At 45.6% G+C, this 16,071-nt stretch overlaps 1 protein-coding gene across 2 annotated transcripts in view; it reads right to left on the reverse strand.

Moving 5' to 3' along the window:
- The window catches only part of ABCG1 (ATP binding cassette subfamily G member 1), an 85,758-nt gene that overhangs the window by 6,573 nt on the left and 63,114 nt on the right, over positions 1 to 16,071 (reverse strand). The window contains exons 9-11 of one of the 2 annotated variants that reach the window (XM_044286732.1): positions 4,087 to 4,251; positions 3,535 to 3,545; positions 1,901 to 2,002 (exon numbers count right to left, since the gene is read on the reverse strand). In XM_044286732.1, coding sequence (XP_044142667.1) covers positions 1,901 to 2,002; positions 3,535 to 3,545; positions 4,087 to 4,251 — 278 coding nt within the window. The remainder of the gene's footprint in view (positions 1 to 1,900; positions 2,003 to 3,534; positions 3,546 to 4,086; positions 4,252 to 16,071) is intronic. The other variant, XM_044286731.1, reaches the window with a different exon arrangement.

Consider the following 16,071-nt stretch of genomic DNA (forward strand, 5'->3'; position numbering starts at 1 on the left):
ACTATATGGTAAATATATGGGCACTGTATGGTGCTATTATGTGGGCACTATATGGTAAATATATGGGCACTGTATGGCCCTATTATGTAGCCACTATATGGTAAATATATGGGCACTGTATGGTGCAATTATGTGGGCACTATATGGTAAATATATGGGCACTGTATGACGCTATTATATGGGCACTATATGGTAAATGTATGCGCATTGTATGGCGCTATTATATGGGCACTATATGGTAAATGTATGGGCACTGTATGGCGCTACTATGTGGGCACTATATGGTAAATGTATGGGCACGGTATGGCGCTATTATGTGGGCACTATATGGTAAATGTATGGGCACGGTATGGTGCTATTATGTGGGCACTATATGGTAAATGTATGGGCACGGTATGGTGCTATTATGTGGGCACTATATGGTAAATGTATGGGCACTGTATGGCGCTATTATGTGGGCACTATATGGCAAATGTATGGGCACTGTATGCCCTATTATGTAGGCGCTATATGGTAAATATATGGGCACTGTATGGTGCAATTATGTAGGCACTATATGGTAAATATATGGGCACGGTATGGCGCTATTATGTGGGCACTATATGGTAAATGTATGGGCACTGTATGGCGCTATTATGTGGGCGCTATATGGTAACTGTATGGGCACTGTATGGCGCTATTATGTGGGCACTATATGTAACATCTGGCAGTGTATGATGATATTATTTATTATAAGCCTGCTGGGTGTTATGAGTGGCCCCGAGGGCCCGGAGCTATAGTTCTATAATCACACACATGCCTTCTAGTTTATTCCGCCACATATTTTCCTGTGAAGGTCAGTCTCCTATTGCTTGCCCTTCAGTTGATTGTAATAATCCCACTTTTCATGTTCTCTACACGCAAATCACAGAAAATCATTCCTGTTGTCATGGAAACTGAGGCAGACGTGTATTATTTAAAAAAGTCAAGACCATACGCTTCTAAAATAGACAATACATTTCAAGCGAACGTGGCGGGTGGCTTAAAGGGGCACTCCGGACAAAACCGATACCCCGTGTTATGTTTACAGCAAGGGTTGGGTTCTCCTTGTTGTGCTCTCTGAATCCCTGTGTCATGCTCCACCCCCTTTCCAGTTTATACCAGGGTGTAAATCTTACTCGGAGTGTCCCTTTAATATTTATATTAAAGCACTTAAAGGGCATTTCTTTTTAAAAATGATCAGTAAATATAATTCCTTGCGTCACCCTCTTGATGTCAGGTTGATAACGTTTCTTTTTGGTCGCTTCTCAATTATATCTGTTTCTGGGAAAGCTGGGTGACAAGCAATACGGCCACCATTGAAGCTCCTTATCAGACAGGTTTTTTAGGGTCTTGTACGGCAAACGTGTCACGAGGAAACCGTTTTAAATCAAAAACAGCTGCAAAAATGTGCAACTTTATTTGAGCAGAGAGGCTCTTTAAGGGGAAGCGGTCACTTTAACGAGGTTGTAAGCCGCTGGTGCGGTGTTATAGAGCAGGAGGAACTGAGCAGATTGATATATAGTTTTGTGGGAAAATATTCAGTAAAACCTGTAATTTATTCATTTTAAATCTCTGCTTTTTATACTTAGAAGTCCGCTGGGGGCGGAGTTAAATGACTATGCTGTCAATCACTGATAGGACCTCCCACTGGACTTGTAGTCATAAAAAAGAGCAGGAAATTAAATGAATAAAACACAAGTTATACAGAATATTTTCCCATAAAACTATATATCAATCTGCTCGGCTCCTCCTTCTCTATAACCTGCTGCCTTCAGATTGGACTGCATTTCCAAGGTGTTAGGTTTCCTTTAAGAATCTAGAGCTTATAATATATTATAATACATGCAGTATGTCATTGGGATAATCGGACGTGACTTACAGAGTCCCTCATGATGCTGAGACATGTCCTCTTAAACAGGATGCAAAACTGGGTAAGGCAGCTGGCAGAGAAACTGTGACAACCTTCTGTGGGCGACGAGTCCTGCAGCAAAAAAAGTTAAATAACAAATATTTTTATGAAAACTTTTTGCAATTTTTTTTTTATGTTATCCTCCATTTTCAATATCTCTGCTTGCTTTTCACGAATGGAAAATAATTCTTGTTTGCATCCAGAAGCTGACTTGCTCCTGCTGAACTTTGCTACAATGTATAACATTGTAGGTAAGAGCCAAGATGGCTGCTCCCTCTACAGACGTCATAGGACCACATGTCAATACTCAAAATGTCACATCTTAATAAATTTGGCACATCTGTCCTGAAGACAAAAAAAAGGAAATCTAGATTTGCATATCATTTTTCTGTCGAAAATCTGGAGACCACGCCCACTCCTGGTAAACCACACTCAAGTTGCTAAATTTTGCACAAGTATGGCGTGCTTCATCATTTCCAACTTTTATAAGCCCAAAGAGAAGTATACAAATCTCTTGCTAAATTCCCCCTTCTGGCTACCTGCAGCCACCACTAGAGGGAGCTCACTACTGATGGATTCATACAGCTCCCATGAAACTCAGTGCTGACTTCATCGATCTCTGTAGTAACTCCGCCTAATGGTGGCTGCAGATAACCAAAAATGTAACATGGAATATTATGTTAGGAATATTATGAGAGGAATTTATTAAAGGGGTTTTCCTCAGGACAGGTCATCATCGATATTAGAAATTCTAGCTCTGTCAATTGTTTTTCTTCCCTCCACTCAAAATGAGTAATGAAATGAAATTTTTCTATGTGCACCTTTCTGTTATACTTTGTGTTTTAATTCCTCAATATTTTCAAGATCTCTCCTTGCTGTCAGTGAATGGGGACAATATTATGAGCCTCATTTATATAACAACAACAAAAAAAAGGCATTTTTGCCTAGCTCTGCTCTAATTCCATAAAACTCTGAAAACAGTAAGGCTGATCTGTAATTGGTTGCTCCTAGGCCTTCCGCCCTGTAATTAGTTTCTCCTAAGCCTTCTGCTCTGTGATTGGTTGCTTCTAGTCATTCTGCCCTTTGATTGGTTGCTTCTAGACCTTCTGAACTGTGATTGGTTGCTCCTAGGCCTTCTGCCCTGTGATTGGTTGCTCCTAGGCCTTCTGCCCTGTGATTGGTTGCTCCTAGGCCTTCTGCCCTGTGATTGGTTGCTCCTAGGGCTTCTGCCCTGTTATTGGTTGCTCCTAGGCCTTCTGCCCTGTGATTGGTTGCTCCTAGGCCTTCTGCCCTGTGATTGGTTGCTCCTAGTGCTTCTGCCCTTTGGTTGCCCCTAGGATTTCTGCTCTGTGATTGGGTGATCCTAGGACTTCTGCTCTGTGATTGGTTGCTCCTAGGACTTCTGCTCTGTGATTGGTTGCTCCTAGGACTTTTGCTCTGTGATTGGTTGCTCCTAGGACTTCTGCTCTGTGATTGGTTGCTCCTAGGGCTTCTGCTCTGTGATTGGTTGCTCCTAGGGCTTCTGCTCTGTTAATGGTTGCTCCTAGGCCTTCTGCTCTGTGATTGGTTGCTCCTAGGCCTTCTGCCCTGTGATTGGTTGATACTAGGCCTTCTACTCTGTGATTGGTTGCTCCTAGGGCTTCTGCTCTAATTCCTTGAAATGCTCTGAAAACATGAAGGCTGATCTGTGATTGGTTGCTCCTAGACCTTCCGCCCTGTAATTAGTTGCTCCTAAGCCTTCTGTTCTGTGATTGGTTGCTCCTAGTCCTTCTACCCTTTGATTGGTTGCTCTTTGGCCTTCTGACTTGTGACTGGTTGCTCCTAAGCCTTCTGCTCTGTGATTGGTTGCTCCTAGGCCTTCTGACCTGTGATTGGTTGCTCCTAGGCCTTCTGCCCTGTGATTGGTTGCTCCTAGGCCTTCTGCCCTGTGACTGGTTGCTCCTAGGCCTTCTGCTCTGTGATTGGTTGCTCCTAGGCCTTCTGCCTGTGATTGGTTGCTCCTAGACCTTCTGCTCTGTGATTGGTTGCTCCTAAGCCTTCTGCTCTGTCATTGCTTAGGCCTTCTTGCTTCATTACAATAAACAGGATACCCAAAATGCATTGCTCTATTACACAAGCCACAGTAGTCATGGACTGGTATTGTATTTCGCCGATACCCTTATCACCCCTGTTTACCTCTTCAGATGGTTTGTGCCACAGGAACGGGTTGGGTTCCGTCTCTCCACAAAGGTCCCTTTTCTGCTCAGTCCCACACATCTCCTGGACAGCTCTCACAAGTCGGGGGTTCTGGTCTCCGTACTCTCCAGAGGCCACTTCCATTACTTTAGGAGGAGAGCAGAAGATGATTCATTCAGATTAATTGGCACAAGTGAAAATGTTATCACATTATAGATATTTGCCTAGAGTGCCACTTTATAAGCCTGAATAGGTCACTTGGTAAAGGGGCACTATCACTTTAAATCTGTGTTAAATCTGTTTTATTTAAAGTGTGACCTGGCTTTAAAGGTAAGGTCCACCCAGGGGCGTTGCTAGGTTAAAACATTTGGGGCCTGGGCCACTGAAGGTTTGTCCCAGGCCCCAAATGTCCTGCCTGCCAGCTAGATACAGCTGTATTGTCCTCCTTTAGGACAGCAATACAATTGAATCGAATGCACTGGAAGAGCTAAAGGACCTGTGATGACATCACAGGTCATGTGACCAGTAGAACAGGCAGTGGTTGAGAAGGACCTACAATGATGTCACCATCATGTGACCAGTGCAGGAGAGGACGGCAGTGAAGAGGAGAAGTCCTGGGGGAAGAAGCTGTGGTGATGTCTGCTACATAAGGAGCGGTAAATGAAGGGAGAGGCAAAGCAATGCTGGGAGTTGTGGTTATTTAACTGGGACTGTATGTTATGGCTGAAGAGAGGGATGTTATTTACATGGGACTGTATGTTTATGGCGTCTGTGGGAGGCGATTATGTTATTTACATGGGACTGTATGTTAGAGGGGGCTGGGGAGGCAGTGATGTTATTTATATGGGACTGAATATTGAGGGGGCAATATTATTTATGTGGAACTGTATGTTGAAGGTGGCTGGTGGGGGGAATGATGTTATTTACATGGGACTGAATGTTGAGGGGGAGATGTTTACATGGGATTGCACGTTGGAGGCAGCTGGGGAGGAGGTGATGTTATTTACATGGGACTGTATTTTGGAGGGGGCTGTAGATAGAGAGGGATGTTATTTACATGGGACTTTATGGAGGAGGGAGGGAAATAGTGTTATTTACATGAGACTACAAATTGGAGTTGCTGAAGGGAGGGGAGTGATGTTATTTACATAGGACTGTATTTTGGAGGGGGCAGGAGAGATGGTGTGATGTTATTTACATGGGACTGTCTGGTGGAGGGAGGAATATAACTACAGGGGGCACTGCAGGGGGCATTATAAATACTGAGGGCACTTCTGGGTGAGCATTATAACAGTAGGGGGCAGTATAAATACTGGGGGCACTGTAGGGGTATTATAAATCCAGGGGACATTATAGACGTTCTTATTACTACTGGGGGCTCTATAGGAGGGACTTATAGATCCACCTTAATTCTATGTTTCTACTAATTACTAATTACTACTGTGTGGTCTGTAGAGAGCTTTATTACCACTGGGGGAACAATAGGGGGCCTTATTTCTACCGGGGGCTCTGTGAGGGTATTATTAATACTGGAGGGCTCTTCTACTAATGGAGGCACTCTTGGGGAGCATTATCACAGTAGGGGGCAGTATTACTAATGAGGGCACTCTAGAAGGGAATTACTATTTGTAGGACTATGAGGAGCACTATTACTATGGGGCAGTGTTTCTCAAATAGTGGGGCGCGCCCCCCAGGGGGGGCGCCAGGCTCCGTAAAGGGGGGCTCGCAATGTAATATGCGGCAGGGAGATGAGCACTTCCATCATCTCCCTTCCTCTGATCAGAAGCCGGCGCAGGCGCTGAGGGACTGGGAGGAGGAGCTGGGGGCCGGGAATAGCGGCGGGGCGGTGCAGTCAGTGTACTATAGCCCCGCCCCGCCGCTCCGGTATAGCAATATAAAATATCTTATTCAATTAAAATGTATTAGATATGCCCCCTCACTCCTAAATTCCTAGTACCTTACATCCTATTCCTAGGTTCTGTAATGCCGGCAGGTCGGGCGGGCGGCAGCGTAACTCCCTGATGTCACGTGCCTGCGCCGCCTACTTTATGAATGAAGCAGGCGGCGCAGGCAAGTGACGTCAGTGAGTGACGCGCCGGCCGCCCGCCCTGCCGCAATTGTACAGAACCTAGGAATAGGATGTAAGGTACTATTAGGAATTTAGGAGTGAGGGGGCATATCTAATACATTTTAATTGAATAAGACATTTTATATTTGAATACTGGGGGGGGTGGCGGCGGCAGCGGGGGGGGGGGGGGGTTTAGGCTGATCCGTGGATGGCACAGTTAAGGGGTGGGGGGTCTGTGGATGGCACTGTTATGGGGTGGGGGGTCTGTGGATGGCACATATATAACAGTGCCAGCCACAGATCCCCCACCCTATAACAGTGCCAGCCACAGATCCCCCACCCTATAACAGTGCCATCCACAGATCCCCCCCGTAACAGTGCCATCCACAGATCCCCCCTGTAACAGTGCCATCCACAGATCCCCCCCTGTAACAGTGCCCTCCACAGATCCCCCCTGTAACAGTGCCATCCACAGATCCCCCATAACAGTGTCCGTCATCCACAGATCCCCCCATAACAGTGTCCGTCATCCACAGATCCCCCATAACAGTGTCCGTCATCCACAGATCCCCCCTATAACAGTGTCCGTCATCCACAGATCCCCCCTATAACAGTGTCCGTCATCCGCAGATCCCCCCATAACAGTGTACGTCATCCACAGATCCCCCCATAACAGTGTCCGTCATCCACAGATCCCCCCATAACAGTGTCCGTCATCCACAGATCCCCCCATAACAGTGTCCGTCATCCACAGATCCCCCATAACAGTGTCCGTCATTCACAGATCCCCCCATAACAGTGTCCGTTATCCACAGATCCCCCCATAACAGTGTCCGTCATCCACAGATCCCCCCATAACAGTGTCCGTCATCCACAGATCCCCCCATAACAGTGTCCGTCATCCACAGATCCCCCCATAACAGTGTCCGTCATCCACAGATCCCCCCATAACAGTGTCCGTCATCCACAGATCCCTCCATAACAGTGTCCGTCATCCACAGATCCCCCCATAACAGTGTCCGTCATCCACAGATCCCCCCATAACAGTGTCCGTCATCCACAGATCCCCCCATAACAGTGTCCGTCATCCACAGATCCCCCCATAACAGTGTCCGTCATCCACAGATCCCCCCATAACAGTGTCCGTCATCCACAGATCCCCCCATAACAGTGTCCGTCATCCACAGATCCCCCCATAACAGTGTCCGTCATCCACAGATCCCCCCATAACAGTGTCCGTCATCCACAGATCCCCCCATAACAGTGTCCGTCATCCACAGATCCCCCCATAACAGTGTCCGTTATCCACAGATCCCCAGTAATAGTGCCACCCACAGACCACCATTAGTTCCAAACCCACCAAAAGCACACCTTTTGGTTAAAAATATTTTTGTTGTAAATTGATCCACATTTCTTTCTTTTTTTATTCTCTTATACGTTAATAAGGATACAGTGTTATGCAGAGGTGTACTTATTAATTATATCCAGATTGGGGGATGATGATAGAAAAGTGAGGACACTAAGATGTCTGTGTGTCACACTCTGCAGAGACGAGGCGGCTGAGAAACGTGTCCTGACCGAATGGAGAAGATGATGACAGAGAAGATCTACATCGGAGGAGACGTCACCTGGATGTGAGAGGTAGGTGCTGCTGTATAGCAAATACAGGAAAATGTGGAGTGTGGGGGGAGGGGGCTGCGACTTAGAGAACTGGGCCATATTCATTGGGGCTTGAACCCCAGATCTTTTGAGACCCTAGCAACGCCCCTGGGTCCACCTCTACAATCACATTGTAAGCCCTCACGGGCAGAGCCCTCTCTCCTTCTGTGCCCGTCTGTAACTTGTCTTGTTTATGATTAGTGCACTTGTCTGTATTATGTATGTGCACCGCTTATCATATGTCCAGCGCTATGGAATGGATGGCGCGTTAATAATTATTATTGATAATAATAATTTCTATGTATTGTTCCGATGCCTCTAAATTACAAATTGAAGCAGCATTGCAATTAGTGTTAATTAAATATTGCCTACTCTTTTGTCTCTACAGCTCCTATGCAAACCTATTTGTATCCATGGTAACAGACTACAAACAAACTCTGTGTGGTCTGATCCTGCCTTTATTTTGTTATTCATCTGTCCCCTACTTCTTGCTGAACTATGATAGTAAGTAGTAGAGGAGTATGGAGTAGGACTGCAAGATCAGACTACACTGGGTTTGTTTGTGGTCTGTAACCATGAGAACACATAGGGCTGCATAGGAGCTATAGACAGAAAATGACAGATTTTTAATTAAGTGTATTTACAAAGTTGCTTTCTTTTGTTATTTTAGATGCATTTGAGCAATACATAAAATCGTTGTAAAGGTGCCTTTAAAATGTTCTTCTACTTTCTTATTGGGAATTGTAATAGGTCAGGAGATATAAGGCTGCAGAGCTGGATGCTCCATAGGATTTCAGTATTACCTGGTTTTTACACCATTTGACCACTAGATGGCAGTATCACACCACATAATTATGGAAAGATTTAATGCACTTCATAATTTTTTATGATTTCAATACTTTTTACATTTATAACAGTAATAGAAAATGAAAATAATGTAGATATTGAACAAAACTGCTTGAGGTATGTCCAAACGGATGTCAGTTGTGATATAATGCAGCATTAGTCCACTTCTAACAGTCACTTAACAGCTGCACCCAGAGGCCCGAAGTAAAGCCTGAACCAGCCCCCCCCCCCCCAAGACATAATGCGCTATTCATATTATTGGTGTCCAGCAGTAGAGAGGTAATTTGCCCCGTCAAGCACTAAGCACTGGTGTAGGAATATGTGTCCATAGACCTCCAGGCCAGTCCTGTATACGGACCTCAGAACAGACACCCTGTTTAAAGACCCCAGATCAGTCCCTCTCGCATACAGAACCCAGATTACAGCCCCTGTTTACAGACTCCAGACCAGTCTCTCCTGTATACAGAACCCAGATCAGACTTCCTGTTTACAGACCCCAGATTAGTTTACACACTCCAGACCAGTCCCTCCTGTATACAGAACCCAGATCAGACTTCCTGTTTACAGACCCCAGATTAGTTTACACACTCCAGACCAGTCTCTCCTGTATACAGAACCCAGATCAGACCTCCTGTTTACAGACCCCAGATTAGTTTACAGACTCCAGACCAGTCTCTCCTGTATACAGAGCCCCGATCAGACCTCCTGTTTACAGACCCCAGATTAGTTTACATTCTCCAGACCAGTCTCTCCTGTATACAGAGCCCCGATCAGACCTCCTGTTTACAGACCCCAGATTAGTTTACACACTCCAGACCAGTCTCTCCTGTATACAGAGCCCCGATCAGACCTCCTGTTTACAGACCCCAGATTAGTTTACACACTCCAGACCAGTCTCTCCTGTATACAGAACCCCGATCAGACCTCCTGTTTACAGACCTCAGATTAGTTTACACACTCCAGACCAGTCTCTCCTGTATACAGAGCCCCGATCAGACCTCCTGTTTACAGACCCCAGAGAAATGTACACACTCCAGACCAGTCTCTCCTGTATACAGAGCCCCGATCAGACCTCCTGTTTACAGACCCCAGATTAGTTTACACACTCCAGACCAGTCTCTCCTGTATACAGAGCCCCGATCAGACCTCCTGTTTACAGACCCTAGATTAGTTTACAGACTCCAGACCAGTCTCTCCTGTGTACAGAACCCTGATCAGACCTCCTGTTTACAGACCCCAGATTAGTTTACAGACTCCAGACCAGTCTCTCCTGTATACAGAACCCTGATCAGACCTCCTGTTTACAGACCCCAGATTAGTTTACAGACTCCAGACCAGTCTCTCCTGTGTACAGAACCCTGATCAGACCCCCTGTTTACAGACCCCAGAGAAGTTTACAGACTCCAGACCAGTCTCTCCTGTATACAGAACCCTGATCAGACCTCCTGTTTACAGACCCCAGATTAGTTTAGAGACTCCAGACCAGTCTCTCCTGTATACAGAGCCCTGATCAGACCTCCTGTTTACAGACCCCAGAGAAATGTACACACTCCAGACCAGTATCTCCTGTATATAGAACCCTGATCAGACCTCCTGTTTACAGACCCCAGATTAGTTTACAGACTCCAGACCAGTCTCTCCTGTGTACAGAACCCTGATCAGACTCCCTGTTTACAGACCCCAGATAAATGTACACACTCCAGACCAGTCTCTCCTGTATATAGACCCTAGACCACACATCCTTTTTACAGACCTCAGATCAGACCCAGTTTACAGACCACATATTCATTTTCAGACTCCAGACCAGGCGCCATCTGTTTGCATACCCCAGACCTCTTGGTTTATAGACCCCAGACTCCCTCTGTTTGCAAACCCTATACCAGGCAGCATGAAAAAGTTCCAGACCACAGAAGGGATGGCACTGCTTTCTTTCCCTTTCTTCAAAAAAAGCTGGAACTCCAAGACTGGGTCCTCTCTACCACTCATGGTGGTGCTTCTGCCTCTAAGTCTTTCAAATGTGCAACCAAGAGAAACAACTAGGCGGCACTCACCAAAAAGTGGATGTTCTTTATTCCAGATGCCATAAACATTCACCGATACAGGACAAACAAACAGCGCAGGCAAGTAGCTCGTGGCCTTAGCACTTCCTCAGGCCACTAACGCTCTGACGTGATTATGTCACCTTTATGCGCCGCTTCATCTGTGCAGAGCACATTGATTCCGTCACAGAGAAACCGGCCAAATACATATGAACACCAAAAATTTGCAAATAAACAAACAATAAAGATACATATATTTTTACAGAAATACTCCAAGATCGTTTCTATCATTCAATCCCAGAGGGCCCATAGCTCCGGAGCGCATGGTCCATCTTGCTTCCTTCCTTAGGAGGGTAAGATGTCTATGTCTACGCAGCACCTCCTTACAGACTTCAGAACAGACACCACCTATTCTGCAACCCCAGACCAGACTCCAAATTACCTCTTTACAGACATTAGATCAGATGATTGGATATTCAACTCTCCTAACTCCTGCACTTTCCATACACCCCTTAGCAACCACCAATGGAGGAAAGCTGGAACTGGAGGTCTTCTGGAAGTCCAGGAGATGTTCCTTTTTGCCTACTAGTCTCCCAGACATTCGGGGACAGTTGGCAGGTATGCTATGTGTGTGTATATATATATATATCTGTGTGTGTATGCTGAGAGTAGTAGTTCTGCTGCAACTGGATATCCACAAGTTGCAGACGACTGTGGGACCATCAGGCCCATTATTTCACTACGGAGAAGCACAGTGAAAGTTCTAGAAAACATTTTACTCACTGAAGTCCGCCGGGTTGTGGTAAGTCGGGCAGCCTAATCCTAGAACCCGCAAGTATGGAACGAGATTTGACACTTTCCCACGGTAGATGCATTGTCCCTGGCTTAATACATAAAGCTGTGTTTGAAAAAGAGAGAGGAGCATGTAATGTATCTGTTCTGCAGCTTTACCGGCTCCTAATACTAGAAAATATTTGTCAGCTTTAACCATTCTGCAGACGGCAAATAAGACTGTTCATTTGGTCTTAAAGGAGAAACAACAACAAAAATCGAGCAAACCTAAGGCTTTGTCTGCTTTTTCCCTTTTAGATACAAAGATCTCCTGAAGATAAGCTGAAATCTGTAAAGCCTACTGACAGAAAGTGGTCGGTTTCCCTGCAGTGCCCCCACAGGTAAATTGAGGTATTACATAGTTCTAAATAAAACCAATAAGCTGCCCGTAGACATGTTGGGTCTTTCAGAGTCTTTGTATCCGAACCCAGCTCAGGCTAACAGACAGGTCTACAATGGAGGAACCCCATTTTCCGAGGGGATGGTTTACTGTACAGCAATGTCACTTGGGAAAGGATAGGTTGGGTCCATTAAAGGGGATGTCCATCTAAATTAATCTCACGTGTCATGCAGACTTGGGCAGCAGTTTGTGAACTCACTGATTCCTGACATGAAAGGGAACCTGAGGAACCATATAGTACATTCTTTGGGTTATTACTGCATTTATGATATATCACCCATGCTAAAAGTTATTGCCCCCTTAGAAATATACTTTGAAATACATCTGTCTGGAAAGAGTTAGATTAGTGTCAGAAGAGCCTGATGATTTTGATGGGATCGGCTGGCCATCCTATGGACATGGGGGCCTCCTGACTCTCACTGGCGGCAGATGTCCAGGGAGAGAAGGCTCAGGCAGTTGGGTTCAACATGCCCAGGAAAATAAGCCACTGCTGTTTCTGCATCTGTTCGACTACTTGGCTCATTACGTCGTTATGTCTGCTATATAGTCCTGAGTTCTGTGTCAGTTTGGTGGATGTCTCTATGACTTGCCCTGTTTGTGCAATCATGTCTTGTCTTTCATTCTTGTCTTGCTTTGGTCCGTTTGGAGTCTGTCTGTGCCTTAGTCATAGTTTTTAGCTGGGGTTGTTCTGTTTGTCCTTGTCTGAATTCCGACCTAGTGTTCTAGCCACTGCTTGTGCTCTGCTAGTCCAGGGATCAGCAACCTTCGGCACTCCAGCTGTGGTGAAACTACGACTCCCAGCATGCACACCTCCTTGGCTGTACTCAGAACTCCCAAAGGAGTGAATGGAGCATGCTGGGAGTCGTAGTTTCACAACAGCTGGAGTGCGAAGGTTGCTGATCCCCTGTGCTAGTCTATATTGGATCGTTCCGTCTGTCTGTGTTATGCCAGCTTCTGTCTGTATTCCTGTCTAAGTTTGCTCCTGTATTTGCTATGTGGGAACAATGTCTAATTTTCTGAAGTCCGTCTTGCCAAGTTCCCTAAACAGGGTCCAAGTTCCTGAAGTCCAGGTGTCTTATGCATGGTCTCCTGATCTGTCTCTTATGCTTCAAACTGCTGTTTCCGACCCCATCACTGCCAGTACACCAGCACACATCTCAGGAGAAGGTGGCGGTCTGCTTGCTAACCCGCAGCGAAGTCCACATCCCTGGATTTCGCAGGTGTTAAGGGTAATACAGGAACGCGCCAGAAATACGCCCATAGGGTTTGGCCCAACGTCAAAGCTATACTTGGCACGGTGGTTCCACAACCATTGTCCGTGTGCCTATCTGTAACACGACGTCACCACCAGGACTCACCTGATCAAAGAGCTCAAACAGCTTGGCACTGGGCTGGTGAATGGTGAGATTATATTACGCCCGCCTTGAGCCAAAGATTTCATTAAGGAGACAACCTGAAAACAGGAGGAGCTGTCCGACCACTAGAAGAGGGGAAAAAGGACAAGCCATGGATGCTAAATCATATAGAATAGGCGATATACAAAGAAGACTTGTCACCTACCACATGACATAATACAGACTGGGCTCCAGGAGGCACAAACAACAGAACGATTAGATGGCTGCTGTAATTGTTAGGCATAGGTCACCAGGAATAAATATTTGGGCACTTTTATTAGACACCATATGACGGCATTGTTTGGGCACAGTACGGTACTGTTATCTGGCCACTGTATTGCAATACTGCTTGGGTATTGCACATATTGGGTACTTTATAGTACTATTATTTGTCAATTTTATGTTGCTATTATTTAGGTACTATATAGATGTATTATATAGGCACTGCTATTTGAGCACAGTATGGCACTATTTAACAAAGCTAGTTTGGGTACTAAATGGCACTTTTATTTCGCCACTGTATGACGGCATTGTTTGGTACTGTTATCTGGCCACTGTGTTGTAATACTGCTTGGGTATTGTATGTATGGGTACTTTATGGTACTATTATTTGTCAATTTTACGGTTCTCTTTTTAGGTACTATAGATGTATTATATAGGCACTGCTATTGAGCACAGTATGGCACTATTTTAACAAAGCTAGTTTGGGTACTAAATGCCAGTTTTAATTCGCCACTGTATGACAGTATTGTTTGGGCACAGTACGGTACTGTTATCTGGCCACTGTATTACAATACTTCTTAGGTATTGTATGTATTGCGTACTGTACGGTACTATTATTTGTCAATTTTACGGCGCTATTTTAAGTAGTATATAGATGTATTATATAGGCACTGCTATTTAAACAAAGCCGGCACTTTTATTAACTTCCCTTTCCTATGCCATGTATCATCCTCCCCCAAGCACAGAGAAGAGGGGGGCCTGCGCAACTTTTCTGGGGTCTCTGTGGACCTTTTATCCATCCCCCAAATGTAGAACACGCTACAGAGCAAACACTCACAGTCCAGCAATAAACTCCCGCCCGTAATACCCGCCGCGGCGCGCGCCGCCTCCTCTGACCCATTTCCATGATTACTGATTTCATTAAAAGTTGACGGATTAAAGATTACAAGTCTTCTCTGTTCTCAAGCAACACAGCCGAGACTGAGGGCAAGAAGCAGATGTGAAAAAGGAAACCCTGAAAGAAGCCCAAACATTCTCTAAGGATCCTAGACGTTAACAAACGTATCCGATGCAATTTGTACATGGTTGTGTGCTCCTCCTACGGCCTCCTCCAACTGACATGTCCAAGTGGACCGGTGCCGACGGACGTAGGCGCTGTGCCCATCAAAGATGGAAGGCAGCGTGTTTCAGGCTCTTCTACAGCGCTTCATCCTCAGACGGTGGAGGCCATCTTGATAGAGGACTAGATAGAGGCAGCATCTATAATCAAATTTTAAGTTTGGACTGGAGAGTCGCCCACCTATTGTATTCTATGGGCAGAAAATTTGCCAATTTAGTCCAACTAGGCAGATAATACCAGGGATGGACTTAGGAGTGTCAACCAGGTCCACGAAGGATAGGCACCTGCCGCTGGATGGTAACTGCAGCAGCATCTCCCTCCTCCCCCTCTTAACCGTCTTCCCTTTTCTGTTTAGCCCACTAGACGGGGTATTTCTGGTTGCTGACATTTACAAGAGGCGTAAGTAAGTTTATTTGCCAATTTATGAAAAGGACACTTCCATCAGAAAGGGATTTTTAAACTTTTTTTTTTTCAGAAATTTTTAGCTGTTTCTCTTTTTCATTTGAAAATGACATACAATATATTATCTGTAGCCATCGCATAACGGATAAGAGCTCCTGAGTAGGCAGTTAATCCGCTGTCAGTTTACTGCTGCTGGAGGGGAAGATGTTATTGCAGATTAATCCTCGTGATTATAGTAGTTGTAGAATGGGATAACAGTATGAACCTGCTCTAGTGTTCCTTGATAGGGCCTAGAATAACGATGTCCACAGAAGAACATTACATTGATCAGTGTTACCCAATTGTAACGTTCCTGCGAATGCTCGTTCCCGACAATCTGCCCGCGTAACTGTGCCGCCACTCAGCCGTTTCGCTCGTTCATGGGTTGATCATGTCATTCGTGCAGGCACATTGTTTCTGGGTGGCATAAATGATTCTGTATGAGGACGAGGGATTGCAGTAGGGACTGCTCGTCCTCATACTGTGGAGGAGATCTCTGCATGTAAATGTGCGGTCTCCCCACTGAATGACTGTCGAGACGGAACGCTTCCTTTCCGACAATCGGCTGCCGGTGTAAACCCGCCTTTATGCACTAAGTCTGTAAAGGTGGGCTCTCTGGCCGCAGTGATGGTCTGACTGAGAGAGTTAAGTGAGACTGCAATGCTAAAAAGGATATAAAAAATGACACTCAGACATCCTATAGGACATGACAATCTCTTTGTAACAAAGCTAGAACCAGCCCTGTACCTCACATGGGTCCAGAGATCCCCCCACTCATTGCTGACCCCCTCACTGCTGCGTCTACTCTCAGGGGGCTAGCCCTTTTTCAGGAGTTGTGCCCTTTCTGCTGCAGCTCCATCCCTATCAATGTCAGAGCTGCTGACAGAGGATGGAACTGAGCACGTGCAACCACCAGGCGGAGCAGCCCATTACTATACAGATTAAG

This window comes from Bufo gargarizans, chromosome 3 (assembly GCF_014858855.1).
Source record: "Bufo gargarizans isolate SCDJY-AF-19 chromosome 3, ASM1485885v1, whole genome shotgun sequence".
NCBI lineage: Eukaryota > Metazoa > Chordata > Amphibia > Anura > Bufonidae > Bufo > Bufo gargarizans.